Source organism: Lemur catta, chromosome 1, assembly GCF_020740605.2.
Source record: "Lemur catta isolate mLemCat1 chromosome 1, mLemCat1.pri, whole genome shotgun sequence".
NCBI lineage: Eukaryota > Metazoa > Chordata > Mammalia > Primates > Lemuridae > Lemur > Lemur catta.
This window is the reverse complement of record NC_059128.1, coordinates 199,696,109-199,714,538: the sequence shown is the minus strand read 5'-3', so window position 1 is coordinate 199,714,538 and position 18,430 is coordinate 199,696,109. Positions and strand designations below refer to the sequence as shown.

At 34.5% G+C, this 18,430-nt stretch overlaps 1 protein-coding gene and 1 pseudogene across 2 annotated transcripts in view; both read left to right on the top strand.

Moving 5' to 3' along the window:
- Nucleotides 1-18,430, top strand: part of SPATA16 (spermatogenesis associated 16) — a 247,967-nt gene that overhangs the window by 108,217 nt on the left and 121,320 nt on the right. Inside the window, exon 5 of the mRNA XM_045539681.1 lies at nucleotides 6,642-6,731. Coding sequence (XP_045395637.1) covers nucleotides 6,642-6,731 — 90 coding nt within the window. The remainder of the gene's footprint in view (nucleotides 1-6,641; nucleotides 6,732-18,430) is intronic.
- LOC123630270 lies at nucleotides 9,960-11,208 on the top strand (annotated as a pseudogene). The gene has a single exon (XR_006732625.1). The product of XR_006732625.1 is annotated as an elongation factor 1-alpha 1-like (transcript).

The window sequence follows — 18,430 nt, the reverse complement described above, 5'->3', positions numbered from 1 at the left end:
ACACATATATGTTCAATTGATTTTTTGATAAAGGTGTCAAGATAATTCAATAGAGAAAGAATAATCTTTTCAATAAGTGGTACTGGAAAAATTATAGATCCATAAGCAAATATAAAGTGTCTTTATCTTTACCTCACACCATAAACAAATTCAACTCAAATAGTTTATAAACATAAAGGTAAAAATCTAAAACCATCCAACTTTTTAAAGAAAACATAAAAGAAATTCTGTATTACCTTGGGACAGGCAAAGTTTTCTTAAATAGTATATTTTAAAAGCACAAACCATAAAAGAAAAACAGTTGAGAAATTGGACATCATTAAAAATCTTCTGCTCTTCACAGGAAACTATTGACAAGATTAAAAGACAAGCCACAGACCCAGACAGAAATATTTCCTCTCCATATATATATATATCAATAGATAGCTACATAGATAGCTATAACTATAGATACAGATATCTGTAGATATGTAGATATATATCTTATAAGGGATTTGCATCTACAATACATAAAAAAAAACTCTTACAACATAATTAGAAAACAAACCACCCAATTTTTTAAAATTGGCAAAAGATTTCATAGGAACTTTACAAAAGAACATATACAAATGGCCAATAACCATATGAAAAGATCCTCAACATTATGAGTCACTAGGGAAATGCAAACTAAAGCCACAATGAGATACCACTATACACCTATCCCAGTAGCTAAAAATTATTTTTCCATTCTTGTGATACTTTGCTAAGAAGAATGGCCTCCAGTTCCATGCAGGTTGTTATAAAAGATACTAGATCACCATTTTTTTTATAGCTGAGTACTTCTCCATGGTATACATACAGCACATTTTATTAATCCACTCATGTATTAATGGGCATTTGGGTTGTTTCCACATCTTTGCAACTGTGAGTTGTCCTGCTATAAATATTTGAATGCAAGTGTCTTTTTTATATATTTAACTAGGGAGGTGAAAGACCTCTATACGGAGAACTATGAAACACTGAGGAAAGAAATTGAAAAGGATGTAAACAGATGGAAAAACATTATGCTCATGAATCAATAGAATCAATGTTGTTAGAATATCTATACTACCCAAAGTGATCTACAGGTTCAATGTAATCCTCATTAAATACCATCATAATTTTTTACAGACCTTGAAAAAGTAGTTCTACATTTTGTATGGAACCGGAAAAGACCCCCAAATAGCTAATGCAATCTAACGTAATAAGAACAAATCAGGAGGCATCACTTTACCAGACTTGAAGCTATACCACAAGGCTATCATAACCAAAACAGCATGGTACTTGCATAAAAACAGAGACATAGATCTATGAATCAGAACAGATAACACAGATATGAATCCATCCTCATATTGCCATCTGGTCTTTGACGAAGAAGACAAAAACATACACTGGGGAAAAGAATCTCTATTCAATAAACGTTGCTGTGAAAATTGGATAGCCACATGTAGAAGGCTGAAAGAGGATCCGTACATCTCTCAAAAATTAATTCACAATGGATAACAGATTTAACCTAAGGCATGAAACTATAAGAATTCCATAAAAAATATTGGAAAAACTCTTTTAGACATTGGCCTTGGCAAAGAATTTATGAGGAAGACCCCAAAAGCAATCACAGCAACAACAAAAATAAATAAATGGGACCTGATCAAATTAAAAAGCTTCTAGATAGCCAAGGACAAAATCAATAGAGCAAATAGACAACCTACAGAGTGGGAAAAAATATTTGCATGCTATACATCTGTTAAAGGGCTAATAATGAGTATCTACAAAGAGCTCAAGCAAATCATCAAGAAAAAATTAAACAACCCCATTAAAAAGTTGGCAAAAGACATGCACAAAAGCTTCTGAAAAGACGATGGACTAATGGCCAATAAACATACGAAAAATGCTCAACATCACAAATTATCAGGGAAATGCAAACTGAAGCCACAACAAGATATCACCTTACTCCAGTGAGAAAGGCTTTTATCAAAAAGTCCCCAAACAACAGATGCTGGCATGGATGCAGAGAGAAAGGAACATTTATACACTGTTGGTGGGACTGCAATTAGTACAATCTCTATGGAAAGTAATATGGAGATTCCTCAAAGAACTAAAAGTAGACCTACCATTTGATCCAGCAATCCCACTACTGTTTACCCAAAGGAAAAACGAACTAATTTACTTTTAAAACATAAAACTGTACATAAATTATGCCTCAATAAAACTGATGAATAAAAATGTTAGAAAAAGAAGTTAATTTTCTGAAAAGCAGAGAATGAATATAAACAGCGAGAACAAAGAACATGCAATTAATGTTGCCTTTAAACAAGCTGAAGTTTGAAATGATAATAATCACCATTAAAATTTAGTTCTAGAAAGATTCCCAAGGGATTTGAGTGAAATAAAAGTATCTATTTAGCAGTTTTATTTAAATCATTGAAAATCTTATAAGTTCACTGCCAGTGATTTCTGATTAACAATACCTTATAAATGAAGAATATATTATTTCTTCTATTATACAAAGCATTAAATATTTTCAACACTTATTTATAATCTTAATATGTATCAAAAACAGAAATCGCACAAGATATTCTCTATTTACATTGTAATAAAATGATAAATTAGCAATAAAAGTTATAAGAAATAACTAACCTTTGGAAATTGAACAATGCTATGCAAAATGAATCTTCCATCAAAGAGAAATTAAAATCTATAATTAGAGACTATTTGGGGAAAAACTATAATGGGAATAAAATACACTCTATCATTCTTAAGGATATGGCCAAAACTAAAATCAGAAAAAAAAAAATCAAACCTCTTAATGCTTTAAGAAAGAAAATATAAATTTTCCATATGTTAAGGATAAGAGAAATAATAAAATAAACTCCAGAGAGGACAAAAATTGATTAACAAGTACAAAAATTGAAAAAGTAAAAGGTTAAACTATTACTGGGAGACACAAAAGAATATTTGAATAAAGAAGAGAAATATCACATTCTGGGTGAGAAAACAATAGTATAAAAATGTATATTCTTCTGAAAATTTAATCTAATGCCTTTAGTTTAACACCAATAAAAACCACCAACTGATGTTTTTACAGCGTAAAGAAATAAACATCATAAAGTTCATCAGGAAGAATAAATATGCCATATTAGTAACAAAGAGGGAATTAGGCGTTCTTTTCTTTCTGGAAATTAAAAGGTATTATAAAATAACAATAATTAAAACATTTTCTGTCACAGAATTAGACAGATCAAAAGCATGGGATACAAAGTCCAGCCATAGACCCAAGTGTGCATATTAACTTTTTATACAATAAAGGTCCCATATGAAATCACTGAGAGAAGGATGGATGATTTGACAAGTAAATTGGGAAACCTGAGATAATTACCAAAATAGACATATTCTGACCTCATCACTTTGTAAATTCAGGACTTAATAAAATAATCTCACACACACATCAAATTATGGGAATTTTAATATAAAAGATACATTTTGAAGCGTCTACAAATAGAAATCATAAAAAGCACAAGATATACCACAGGCAAAAAATTGATTTAAAAACATAAACTTTATGTATTGTAATATTTATTGACTTACATGATTCCCATTCTCTTAGAATGGGACTAATCAACGGAGTGAGCAATCATTGCCCGTTACTAACTACATTCTTCTGACAAAAACTCAATGACTTCTAACATTCAGCTATTCTCTCTAACATGGTTCTTGGTTTTCACCAAAAGTACTATCAACAAAGCCAAATCAGTTATTTCCTCTGTGATAAAATCAGACCAATCAGCACAGGGATCTCTCTCTTTCTCTCTGATTACAATTGTAGGTTTTCTCACTGTCACTCCAGTGAGATTGTTCATCTTGGTCATAGGCTGCCTCCTGCAGCTTTGCATATGGCATCATATGACAAATGATTAAGAACTTTTTAAAGGATAAATCATCATTTCTTCTATGAGTTGCACACAACATAAAATATAGCTTTAAAAAGGGTATGTCATTTTAGAAAGCGTCAATAAATTAATGAAAGTATAAGAACTAGGCTTTACAACTACCACTAGCATTTCTCTGCCAAATATCTAATAGGGGCACATTATAAGCACACAATGAATACTGCAATAATTATGAGAGTTAAAAATAAAAGACTTCCAAATATAATATTCATCCCAAAATTCTAAATATTCTTTTATAATTATGCCTTTAGGGTAGAGACTGCATCTGGGTCTTCTCTGAGCCCTTCTTAGGAAGCTGTGACCCATGTGGTTCAGGGCAGAATGGTGTTATGGTTGAAAAAACCTAACCCAATCTAGCAATGGGTATTTCCAAACTCATGTCCTGTACTTGTATTTCTTCATCACCATAAAGAGGACTTGTAAATACAAGCAAAATTTTTAAAAAATTCTATCCTTTTTAAAAAACACATGGAAATCATCCCATAGTGTCTACATAACCAACCCTGACTACCCATAAAATCTTCTCCTAAACCTACATCCAAAGCCATTTTGATACCTCCCCCTCTGCCTTCTCCCTCACTTTTGTTAAACCTTTTTCTCATGACTCCTGCCCGCTGCATCTCTTCTCTCTCTCCGATCTAATCTACTTTGCTCAAAAGAACTTACACCTGGTAGAACAAGGTTCTTGGAGAATGGCTCAGCAAAGCCAGAACACTACGTGAAAGACAAAGGCTAGAAACATTCATTCAGTAAGGATTTTGTCTCATCACATGTGTAGGTGCTCACTAAATATGCATAAGTGAATGAAAGATTATAAAGTAATAGGGGAGAATTAGCTATGATGTAGAAGAAAAAATTCTGGTTAGAATCAGAAAACTCAGTCTCTAGACAGAGCTCTGCTCTTAGCCTCTCTGACTTACCTTTACAAGATTTTTTTTTATAGGAATAAATATATAAATATGCTTTGTAAGCATATTCTTCTTCTGAAGTAATAAAAAGTATTAATGGTAGATATTAGTCATTTTCTCTTGATATCAAGTGAACTCATGTGATAGTTTTAAAATTTCCAACATTTTAACCATAATTCAACAAAAAAAATTCTCATGAAATTAATGCATTCATTTGCACAAATCATTAGTCATAGAGTATAGTAAAATCTCATTAACTCAGACCCCTCTAATTCAGAAATCATCCTAGGAGAGGCAATAAGGTATAGTACTAAGCTATGTGGCTAGAGATAAGAAACACAGGAATCTTTAGACAGCTCTTCAACTGACTAAATTTCCATGATTTTAGAAAGTTCCCTTAACCTCTGGTTTTTGTTCATTTGTGTTTAAAGTGAGCTACATTATACAATCAATCCATCTAATCATCATATAACTCAGGCCAGATAGATATTTTTCCACTTTATTCTTTCCATAAGCAATGTTTCTGGGAATGAAATTATTTCAGTCTGCATGTTTTTAATTTGGAGTTCATGAATAGCCCTGAGGAGTCACGAGTTCCCTAATTTGGGGCAATTATGATTACATATATTTTTCTGGACAGAGATTCATAGCTTTCATTTGATTCTCAAAAAGCTTTGTGAACCTCTTTTTAAAAAGGTTAAGAACCACTCATTTCATAGACTGAATTTTTCAATGGGTGGGTGAAAAAAAACAAAAAAATGACTTACGTCAACAATGAACTAATTCCAAACGATTCTCATCAACTTGTAAAAACAAGCTCACGAAATGTTGCTTAATAATTCTGTATTGATTCTGTAACATTTTATATCCCACATTGATCAGTATATAGTAGAAGCTACATTTCAAACTTTTACTAATGGCTGGCTCTCATTCGCAATGTGGCATGGACAGGGTCTGTCTTGCTTGCCTCATCATATCAAACACCTTGAACAGTGCCTAGCCATCGTAGGCTCTCAATGAAGCAAGGAAGAAAAATGTCTGCCAGTTTATCCCTAGGGGAAGAAGGCAGCTGGGGAATGATCATCTTCTCATCTGGATTTGGTTTGAGACTCCAGAACCCTATGAGATGATGGAAGAGTCAGCAGGTAAAGACAGATAGATAATCTTATCTACAACTCAAGCTTTGTAATTTCAGTCAAGAGAGAAGAGGCCCAAAGTAAGGAAGGGCTTTACCAAAAGTGGCCAGGCCAAGACTTGATCCCTTATCCGATGGTACAGGGCTCTTTCCATGCTGCTACATTGTCCAGCTGGAAGACACAGAACCTAATTATGGAATTCAAATGCGCACGTCACCCAAATTCCAGTTCCTTTCTTTTAACTAAATCCAGTAACTAACAACCTCCTCCATTATTGAAAGTAGACATACCATAAATAACCTGTGATTTTTGCCTGATTTATTAACATAAGCATATGCAATAGCACATCTTACAGTAATATAAGTTGAACTCAAATTCTATGCCATTGTCATATCTATGAAAATATCCAGTCCTATAAATAAAGTTGTATTTATAATGCAAACTTAGTTTTTCAATAATGCTTGTTTGTCTGTCTCAACTGACAATTATAGGGGGAAAAGGGCTTCCTTCATTAGTATCCTTTAAAACAGATAGTGTAAAAAACTGAATTCATGTGATTTCATTCCTATACACTTCTGGTAATTGTCTTTTAAAAACCTAATAACACTTGCATTTCTTTTATCTTTTTACAGGAGCATCCTTTTAAACCCAGCCTATTTCCGAAATCATCTTCGTCAAGCAACAGTATTTAGATGTCTGGAGAGATATTCAGAAGCTGCCCGGTAAATTTGTTATAACTTTTGTGAAGATTTATCTCAAGTTAAATTAATTTTATTCTCAGATTCTGGTAATAGCATAATAGAACTTTCCATTTCTCTAATGGAATATAAGTCTATCCAAATTATTGTCTATAAACGTCAAACCAACAATTATTGACTATCTTTTTCTTTAAATAAGGCTATTCCATGTTCATAGCTCTTAGCTTCAAAAATTCAAACTTTCCAGCCATGAGGTCACTGATAATGACGGGAAAATTTCCATAGGATAATAGAAATGCACTTGACCTCTTGCTCTTGAAGACATTCCTGGTGTGGGTTGTAATGACATAATTCTGTGACTATTTCTTTCTCAAGTTCTGGAGATGAAATCCAATTGCATGAAAAGGATCCAGAAACCCATTTCTAGAGAGGATGGCATCAGTTAGAGAACACCACAGGTTGTTAGAGATATTCCAAAGTGTTTTTTTCCTGGACCCCAATATGTTTTTAAAACCTAGTGAAGCAGTCCCTAATATTCTCATCCCCAGAACCTAGACTTATGGCAAAGAATTGCAAGAGTTGTGCAATAGCTTCAATGCTACACTCAGCATTCCTTCTCACCTTTGACAAGGAATTTTCTTCCTGGGTCAAGCTCATCTATCAGATTCCTCTCCCTTTGATGAATTCTTTCAAAGAATTTTCTCCATTTCCCATTGGAGAGGTATCCCTGTTTCTTACTTATCCACTTTAGCATCCCAGGAATTTAGCAAGAATGTGTGATTCTAGATTTCCTCCAAGCACAACTCCTAAGGATACACCTGCAGTAATAGAGATGGGGTGCATAAGTTGCAGGTGGCTTCTGTCTCTAGAACATTTGTAAATAACACTTCTTTGAAATTAGAATCAAGAGTTTGAGTGGATAATAAAATGGTTTTACAAAATTGACACTAAGGAGTTAACATGAATTCTGTTTCATAAGGTGTTTCCAGGAGTTACTTGAATTCAAACAAATGGATATGGAAGGCAAAGTTAATCTCCGCCACTCTCACTTAGCAGTCAAACAACAACCAATATGGCACAACATCATTTACCTATATGTTAATGTCCAATTTAACAATTTAAAAAAGACCTTTATCACTATCTTTTCTGCATAACATTTTTCCCTGTACTATTTCTCCAATGTGTTTTATCTGATATATTCATATATGACTTCTTCCTACACTTTTTATTTTCTCCACTGAAGTGTCACTGTGGCTTACTTTCTGCCTACACAGTTTTCCTAATTATGTAAATGAGAAAGAATTTAAGAGATGATAATGTGTCCATCTGTCCCACACTTAATGCAAGGAGTTTTAATAAAGACCACTAGCTATAAATGAAGCTAATAGGTTCAGCATAAACAGATAACAGCTATCTGCAAAACAGCCTTACAAGGTAGTTTATTAATGTGTCTTGAATCCAACCAAAAGATTAATAGTTGTGAGATACAACTTCAGAATTAGATTGCAACTAGTAAAAAACTGCTAGTGGTGTGCTTGGAGAGACTCTAAAAAGAAGATTATTAAATATTCAGGAATTTGGAGGAAGCCAGTTGTTAAACAGTAGGAGAAATTAACAATACTGGGAGAATTTACACTACAGAAATTGGCAAGTTCTACACATCCAGGATTTTTTGCTTTTGGAAAAGCCAGGTTACCAACATACCACTGGCTATAACTTAATTGTATCAAGACTGTCTGAGCCAAAGTGGTGACAAATTTTTTATGGGTCCTAAAAGAAACAAACAATAAGAACTTGAACATTAGGAAGTTGTCAGTATTGGCCATGTAAAATTGGCACTGAATATTTCATTGCCATTGTCATGTATATCCCTGAAGTGCAATAGGTATATCTGTTTAACATCATTTGATGACTGACCTGACAATGATTCTTGAGAAAATTTCTGATATTTTTTGGTGCCGACTTTCCAACAGAGAAGCAGATATAATTACTATCAGATACAAATATTTTCCATCTTGGTTTTCTTGGCAATTATAGCCCTCAATATGCAGTATAAGGTCATCCCTCCCCACCAGATAAATAATGCTATGCACTGTGAACATAAATATCTTAGTGTATTTTAGCTATTATATTTCTAATGTAAATCAATAAATATATAAATTTATATATATATATATAGCATTAATGTTATCAATAAATCTCTTGGAAATTTGGGTAGTTTGGTTCAGGCCTCTTACAAGTATTTTATATTAAAACTCATTGGTAAAGCCAACCCATCAAGGTTATTTTCTCTAGAATGGCAAGCAGTCATGTTTCTGAAACTGAGTGGCACTTATCAAATACAAAAGAATTTCACTATTATGTGACTTAGGAGATCCTAAAATCATGACTCCCAGTGAAGTAGATCAGCCCATATCTTGTCCAAGATATTCATAAATACTCCCTGAAAATTGAAATGTCTCAGGTTTTCTGAGCCTAACCATCTCCACCCAGGAAGGGTTTGCTGTTAAACAGGCCAGAAAGATTCTCTGGACAGTTTCTAAAAGCCTAGGCTCTCAATAAGAGAGGCTGGAGGAAATGCTATTCCCTGTGGTTACACGAAAGGTATGAGGTTTTCAACAATGGGCAGATCCTTTTATTTTATGGCTCAATACCCTTTAAGTAACATTCTACAAGAAAGAACAGAAATACATAAATGGTATTTTTTAATGGTAGAAATTAAATAAAAATAAAGATATTTTATTATGGTTTGGGCTCTTCAGGGATGCTGTCACTCATGAGGGGGCAGCTAAGCACTGGTTAAATTGATAAAATCAAATTTTCAGACCACAAAACTAAATTAAGATTGCTATAATGTTCCACCCCCAAGAACTAGCCACCCTCTGAGGCCTTAACCTGAAATAGCAAGTAGTCTAGCTCTTTAACATCTCTCTGTTTCTATGCATATTGATGCAGAATATCTTTGCTCAGATCTACCCCTCCTCCCCCAACACTCATACTTATGAACACAGCACACACATACACCATTTGGCACTACTTTCATGAGAAAAAATAATACAGCTTTTTTGCAACAGGTTTGTCACCAGAACACAGGTGCTGTTAAAACCAGCCATAAAAGCTGAAATAGGGAAGGAAGAGACTCACATCAACATTGTTGTCATTGGACACGTGGATTCGGGCAAGTCCACCACTACTGGCCATCTGCTCTACAAATGGGGAGGGATCAACAAAAGAACCATCGAAAAATTTGAGAAGGAGGCCGCTGAAATGGGAAAGGGCTCCTTTAAGTATGCCTGGGTCTTGGATTAACTGAAAGCTGAGCATGACCATGGTATCAGCATTGATATCTCCCTGTGGAAATTTAAGAACAGCAAATATTATGTGACTATTATTGATGCCCCAGGACACAGAGACTTTATCAAAAACATGATTACAGGCACATCTCAGGCTGACTGTCGGGTCCTGATTGTTGCTGCTGGTGTTGGTGAATTTGAAGCTGCTCAAAGAATGGGCAGACCCGTCAGCATGCCCTTCTGGCTTACACACTAGGTGTGAAACAACTGATTGTTGGTGTTAACAAAATGGATTCCACTGAGCCGCCCTACAGCCAGAAGAGATATGAGGAAATTGTTAAAGAAATCAGCACTTACATTAAGAAAATTGGCTACAACCCTGACACAGTAGTGTTTGTGCCAATTTCTGGTTGGAATGGTGACAACATGTTGGAGCCAAGTGCCAACATGCCTTGGTTCAAGGGATGGAAAGTCACCCGGAAAGATGGCAACAACAGTGGAACCACGCTGCCTGAAGCTCTGGATTGCATCCTGCCACCAGCTTGTCCAGCTGACAAGCCCTTGCATCTGCCCCTCCAGGATGTCTACAAAATTGATGGTATTGGTACTGCCCCTGGGGGCTGAGTGGAGACTGGTGTTCTCAAACATGGCATGGTGGTCACCTTCGCTCCAGTCAATGTTACAACTGAAATAAAGTCTGTTGAAATGCACCATGAAGCTTTGAGTGGAGCTCTTCCAGGGGACAATGTGTGCTTCGACGTCAAGAATGTGTCTGTCAAAGATGTTTGTCGTGGCAACATTGCTGGTGATAGCAAAAATGACCCACCAGTGGAAGCATCTGGCTCAGGTGATTATCCTGAACCATCCAGGCCAAATTAATGCTGGCTGTGCTCCTGTACTGGATCATCACACAGTTCATATTGCCTGCAAATTTGCTGAGCTGAAGGAAAAGATTGATCGCTGCTCTGAAAAGAAGCTGGAGGATGGCCCTAAAGTCTTGAAATCTGGTGATGCTGCCATCGTTGATACGGTTCCTGGCAAGCTCATGTGTGTCAAGACCTTCTCAGACTATCCTCCTCTGGGGTCGTTGTGCTGTTCATGATATGAGACAGACAGTGGCTGTGGGTGTCATCAAAGCAGTGGACAAGAAGGGTGTTGGAGCTGGCACAGTCACCAAATCTGCCCAGAAAGCTCAGAAGGCTAAATGAATATTATCTCTAATACATGCCACCCCACTCTTAATCAGTGGTGGAAGAACGGTCTCAGAAGTGTTTGTTTCAATCAGCCATTTAAATTTAATAATAAAAGACCAGTTGTTAATAACAATGCTTCGTAAAACCTCCAGAAGGAAAGGAGAATGTTTTGTGGACCATTTTTGTTTCTTTTTGTGTGACAGTTTTAAATTATTAGTTTTTAAAATCAGTACTTTTTAATGGAAACAAATTGACCAAAAATCTGTCACAGAATTTTGAGATCTATTGAAACAAAGTTTAATGAAATAATAATAATATGAGGAAAAATATTCAAATACATAAAACAAAAGCAAAGACTGTCCTGTGAAGAGAGCAAATGACTATTGACAACAAAAATGACATGGTATCTTTCATCTCTGTGTACTCAATGACTAGCACAGGGCCTAAAACATACCAAGCACCAGTTAGAGGGGCTGTAAATTAAATTAGCTAGTTTTTGAGTCTATGGTGGTATATAACTGAAAACTATTCGGCTACATCAATAAGATATTACATGAAATTGTTAGTAGAACCCTTCTTGAAAGATAAATATGAAAGTGTGCACATAGTAGTTAAGATCATGTAACAGCATGACGTCTTCCATAGTAGAGAGTGATAAGACAAAATATACATAATACCACATGGGATGTTAGTTAAAACCGCAGTGTGTAAGAAGATGCAAACAGAAGGCAAAGCTAAAGGAAAAAACACAACAAAGCTTCTTTATCCATCACTGATGAAGAATTAGCTATGCATTTCTATATACATGAACTAGACAGGGAATATTGGAACAGAAATAACACACAAAAATGTTTACAAAGCCCAAGAACATGATGTGTGTAGTAAGCCGATTATAAGACAAAAGAGTGTTCTCTGAAGTACAGTGAACTGGAGACCAATACCTAGAATGACCATACAATTTATCTTTGAAACTAGACACTTGTGATAGTGAAAGAGGACACTATTCAAAATCACACCAGGAAAACAGAGGCATAAACCAGGACTGTCACAAGCACACTGGCCATGTGGTCAGGAAATCTCTTGACTTTTAAATACTGGCAATTATTTCAGTTACCCTAATCATTATAAAGGCTTAAGGGTAATGGCTGAGCTTTCCACACCAGTAAGAGGATTCCTTCACATGTCAAATTTTGTACTAAATCATTGGAGGAAATATTTTGGTCTAAAACCAGCAGTCCTCTGCCATTAGAACAAGATATATTCTATAGTGTTTATTAAGTCAAGACCTTTAAATAAATTCATTATCTGCAACAAATCTGATCTGCCTTCCTTTTATTTTGTATTATTAATACTATTATTTACTACAATGTAACATGTAATATTTTGAGAAATAATAAAATAGGTAATCTAAAATTTTCTTATATTTGCCCTTTTTAAAATAGTACACTAAATGACATTGGATTTCAGAGCTGTTTTATATTACATGTACCTTTCAGGATTAAAAAAACAAATTGGTAAAATGCCACTAAATTGTACCAATTGCTTATTGCTACATTAAGATAAATTTTATTCTTGGTTTGTCTTTCTCACTTGGCCTCTGACATGTTTTTGTTTACTCCTATTTTACCATTTTTGGTTCTCTGCTACTCTTATCTTTCTTCTCTGTGCTTGTCTTTCTTCTTGTTTTATGCCTCTTTCCTCTTTTTCCAAAATTTCTCCCTCCCTTTTCAGGATACACCCCACAGAGATTAGCACAATTCTCCAATGTGATCATTCCCTGTCTTCTAGTCTATTAATAAACCATTCTCGATGCAGCTCATGCAGTCTATAAGCCCTTGGCCCTCCTTGGTGATTGCTGTTGTTTCAAGTGATCAGTGATTACACCTGCTTTTGTTTTATTTCATTTTGACATTCTGCATTTAAGACTACTTGAGATATTTGAATTTTCTAGAATCTGCTTTCTGGATGAGTGTACAGTGAAAACCTCAAAAGACAAATGCCTTGAAAAAGAGATTCTTTTGGAAATAAATGATCAGCTATACCTAAGATAACTGACACATTAGAATATCAATTTTTGAATGAGAATTAGTATTTAGAGTTTGGGCTATATATAAACATCAAAATATCACAGAGTTGTTCTTTTTTTTTTTTTTTTTTTGCCAAGTAGCATGTTTCTATTAAGCCAAATCAAGTCACAATACTTTAAGATGAATTAATTCATGGACAGCCTCACTGACCAGCTGAAAAGTACAGGTTAATAGAGGTGGGAGTAGGCAGGTATCTTCAGAAGAGCCAGCAAAGGAGTTGGGAAATAGTTTTTTCCTCTTCTTTTATTCACTTTTTTTCTTTTTTACACTTGAAAAACTTAATCCTGCTGGAAATAAGGTATATATAAATCACAATCTGCTAAAAGAAAAGAGTGATCCAAAAATAAATTGAGGTGTTCAGAAATCTAGTAACATAAAACAGTGGCATTGCTGTAGGTAAGTAATCACTCAGGAGTACTACACCAGCAAGCAGGAAGAAACTGTGTCAATTATTTGGTGTCATGGAACTCTATGATTTTAAATGAGATTATTATGTATCTTGCAAGGGAGGAGAATATTCTGACAGACTCAAGACAAGTGATTCTGAAGAGATGATAGTAGTGTTGGGAGTTTATTTTAACTTAGTGCTGATTCAATCAAAAGTGTAAAATCCATTCATGCACCATGTGAGATTCTGAAAATATATCACAGATATTTTTTGGTTAAAGTAAGTTCTCATTTATGACTACAAACAGATCAAATGAAGCCTGTAGGCTAATTTTTATTCTTAAACTGGCCATCTGCCTGAAGGGCTTTCTTCCCCGTTATTGGAGGGACGTCACCATTGCCAGAGCAGCTTTAGTGTAGTCTGGCATTAGTCACATGTAACACACATTTGTATGTTGGAAGACGGACATGATAATTCTACCATTAAGTGACTTTCCCATTCCCTCGATATCATAAAGCTATATAAACCCTAAGCATTGTAAAAATGTTACATCTTGGTACAAGATGTCTAAAATGGTCATTAACAAAGGCAGATTTAGTCTTCTGCCATGACTTAGTACAAACATCTGACATTATGACGAGAGCTCATCCAATGTAAGTAGTATAGGAATAGTGTTTGTAATTTCAAGGAAAAGAGTGAAAGAAAATACAGTAAAGCCTCAAGTTCATAGCCATCTCTTTTGTCTTAAGGATTTAAAATTATAAATATATAATCTTATAACAATAATATTAATTTTAAGTTTGGAGTGACAGAAGGTGGTTAAAGAAAAGTAGGTGTCCTTAAGAACAGCTGTTCTTTTGAACATGTTCAAAATTAAAATTAAATAATAGCAAGGATACATAATCTTTTCAATAAAAGTATAGAAAAACACTTTTTAAGAACCCAGGCTATTAATAAAGACATCCCAAAATTCATTATTGAAAACCAACCATTGATTGACTTTGTGAATTTCTCCATGCTCCATTGTTGTTTATCATCATGATTATTTTTCTCCCTTTTTTCTTTTGAATAATATGCCAAGCATTTGCATTATCTCTAAACATTTCTAAAATAATTTAGAAATGCCAGCTTCTTGGACTGTGTGCACTTTCTGCAAATATTGGTCTAGAAAACTTGTGGCAGAGTACAGCAAAAAAATTTTGTTTTCTTAGCTATAGATCTAGTCTTGCATCTTAAAAAAAGTGGGTGGGAGCAAAGAAACTGCATAAGAGGGAACACAGAGAAGCCATAAGAGGTCACTTTTTTTTTTTATTATTTCAGAATAGTACGGGGGTATAAAGGTTTGGTTACGTGAATTGCTTTTGTACAGTTTAAGTCAAAGTAATAAGTGTGCCCATCAGCCAAATTGAATACTTTGTACCTGTTAGATATGATTTCAATCATCTGGTCCTCACCCCTCCCACCTGCTTGATTACCATTGAGTTTTACTTCCATGTTGTATAAGAGTGCCAAGGGATTAGTTCCAATTCAATGGTGAGTACATATGGTGTCAGTTTTTCCATTCTTACAATACTTCACCTATGATAATGGTCTCCAGTTCTATCCAGGTTGTTACAAAAGGTATTAACTCATCATCTTTTATGGCTGAGTAGTACTCCATGGTATACAGATACCACATTTTATTAATTGACTCATGAATTGATGGGCACTTGTGTTGATCCCACACCTTTGCAGTTGTGAATTGCACTGCAATAAACATTCAACTCCAAGTGTCTTTTGGTAAAATGGCTTTTTTTCCTTTGGGTAAATATTCAGTAGTGGTATTGCTGGATCAAACAGTAGGTCTACTTTTAGTTCTCTGAGGAATCTCCATATTACTTTCCATAGATGCTGTACTAGTTTGCAGTCCCACCAACAGTGCATCCATGCAAGCATCTGTTGTTTGGGGACTTTTTGATAAAAGCCATTCTCACTGGAGTAAGGTGATATTTTGTTGTGGTTTTGATTTGCATTTCCCTAATAATTTGTGATGTTGAGTATTTTTCATATGTTTATTGGCCATTAGTCTGTCTTCTTTTCAGAAGTTTCTGTGCATGTCTTTTGCCAACTTTTTAATGGGATTGTTTAATTTTTTCTTGATGATACACTTGAGCTCTTTGTAGATACTCATTATTAGCCCTTTAACAGATGTATAGCATGTAAATATTTTTTCCCATTCTGTAGGTTGTCTGTTTGCTCTATTGATTGTTTCCTTGGCTGTGCAGAGGCTTTTTAATTTTATCAAGTCCCATTTATTAATTTTTGTTGTTGCTGTAATTGTCTTTGGGTTCTTCTTCATAAATTCTTTGCATAAGCTAATATCTGTAAGAGTTTTTCCAACACTTTCTTCTAGAATTTTTATAGTTTATGTCTTAGGTTTAAGTCTATTATCCATCTTGAGTTAATTTCCATGAGTGATGAAAGGTAAGGATTCTGTTTCAATCTTCTACATGTGGCTATCTAATTTTCCCAGAACTATTTATTGAATAGGATTCTTTTCCCCTGTGTATATTGTTGTCTACTTTGTCAAAGATCACATGGCAATATGAGGATAGTTTTATATTTGGGTTCTCAGTTCTGTTCCATTGGTCTGTATCTCTGTTTTTGTGCCAGTACCATGCTGTTTTGGTTACTATAGCCTTGTAGTATAGTTTGAGGTCTGTTAAAGTGATGCCTCCCAATCTGATCCTTTGCTTAAGGTTGCTTTGGCTATTTGGGCTCTTTTCTGATTCCATACGAAGCATAGAATTATTTTTTCTAAATTTGTGAAAAATATCAGTATTTTTATGGGGATTGCTTTGAATCTGTAAATCACTTTGGTTGGTATACACATTTAAACAGTGATGATTCTGCCAATCCATAAACATGCTGTTTTTCCATTCATTTACATCCTCTGCTATTTCCTTCCTCAGTGATCCATAGTTGTCCTTGTAGAGGTCTTTCACCCCCTTGGTTAAATATATTCCTAGGTGCATTATCTTATTTGTAGCTATTGTGAAAGATATTGAGTCTTTGCTTTGATTCTCAGTTTGACTGTTGATGTGTAGAAATGCTACTGATTTATGTACATTGATTCTATAACCTGAGACTTTGCTGAATTTATTTCTTAATTCCACAAGGCTCTTGGCAGAATTTTTGGGGTTTTCGAGATATGTGATCATATCATCAGCAAAGAATGATAGGTTGACCTCTTTTTTCCCCATCTGGATACACTTGATTTCTTTCTCTTGCCTGATTAGTCTGGCTAGGACTTCCAGCACTATGTTGAATAAAAGTGGTGACAGTGGGCAACCTTGTCTAGTTCCAGTTCTAAGTGGAAATGCTTTCAATTATTCTTCATTTAATATGATGTTGGCTGAGGGTTGGTCATATATTGCTTTTATAATTTTGATATATGTTCCATCTGTACCTATTTTATTAAGAGTTCTTATCATAAATGGGTGCTGGATTTTGTCAAATGCTTTTTATGCACTATTGACAGGATCATATGATCTTTATTTTTGCATATGTTTATGTGGTGGATCACATTTATGGATTTACATATATTGAACCATCCTTCTTCCATCCCTGGGATAAAGCACACTTGGTCGTGGTAGATAATTTTTTTGATGTGCTGCTAAATTCAGTTTGCTAGAATTTTATTGAGAATTTTTACATCTATATTCATCAGGGATATTGGTCTATAGTTTTCTTTTTTGTTGTTAGGTTCTTTCCTGGCTTTGGTATCAAGGTGATACTGGCTTCATAGAATGAGTTGGGGAGGATTTCTTTCTTCTTAATGTTATGAAATAATTTATGCACTTTGAGTATCAATTCTTCTTTGTAAGTCTGATAAACTTTAGCTGTGAAACCATCTGGTCCGGGACATTTTTTTGTTGGAAGATTTTTTATTGTTGCTTCAATTTTGTTGCTCATTATTGGTCTGTTCAGGAGTTCTATTTCTTCCTGATTGAACTTTGGAAGGTTTTGTGTTTCCAAGAATTTATTCATTTCCTCAATGATTCAAGTTTATGTGCATAGATTTTTATACTATTCAGAGATAATGTTTTATATTTCTGTGTTACCAGTTGTAACCTCTCCTTTTTCATATCTAATTGAGCTTATTTGTGTCCTTTCTTTTCTATTTCTGGTTACTCTAGTGAGTGGTCTATCAATTTTGTTTATCTTTTCAAAGAACCAACTTTTTGTTTCATTAATCTTCTTTATATTTCTTTTGTTATTGATTTCATTTATCTCTGCTCTGACCATAGTTATTTCTTTTCTTCTAGTGGGTTTGGGATTGGTTTGTTCCTTCCTTTTCTAATTCCTTGAGAGAATTCATTAGATTGTTGATTTGTGATCTTTCTTTTTCATGTAGGCACTTAAGGCCATGAATTTTCTTCTTAGGACTGCTTTTGCTGAATGCCACAGATTTTGATAACTTGTATCCCCTTTGTCATTTAATTCGAGGAATCTTTTGATTGCCATCTTAATTTCCTCTTTGACCCAATAATCATTCAGCAGTAGGTTGCTTAATTTCTATGACTTTGTGTAGAGTTGAGTGTTTCTATGGTATTAATTTCTAATTTTATTCCACTGTGGTCTGAGAAGATACATTGCATAATTTTTTTTTAATTTGTTGAGATATGTCTTGTGGCCTAAGATGTGATCAATCTTACAGAATGTTCTATGCACTGATGAGAAGAATGTATATTCACCAGTTTGGGGTAGAATGTTCAGTAAA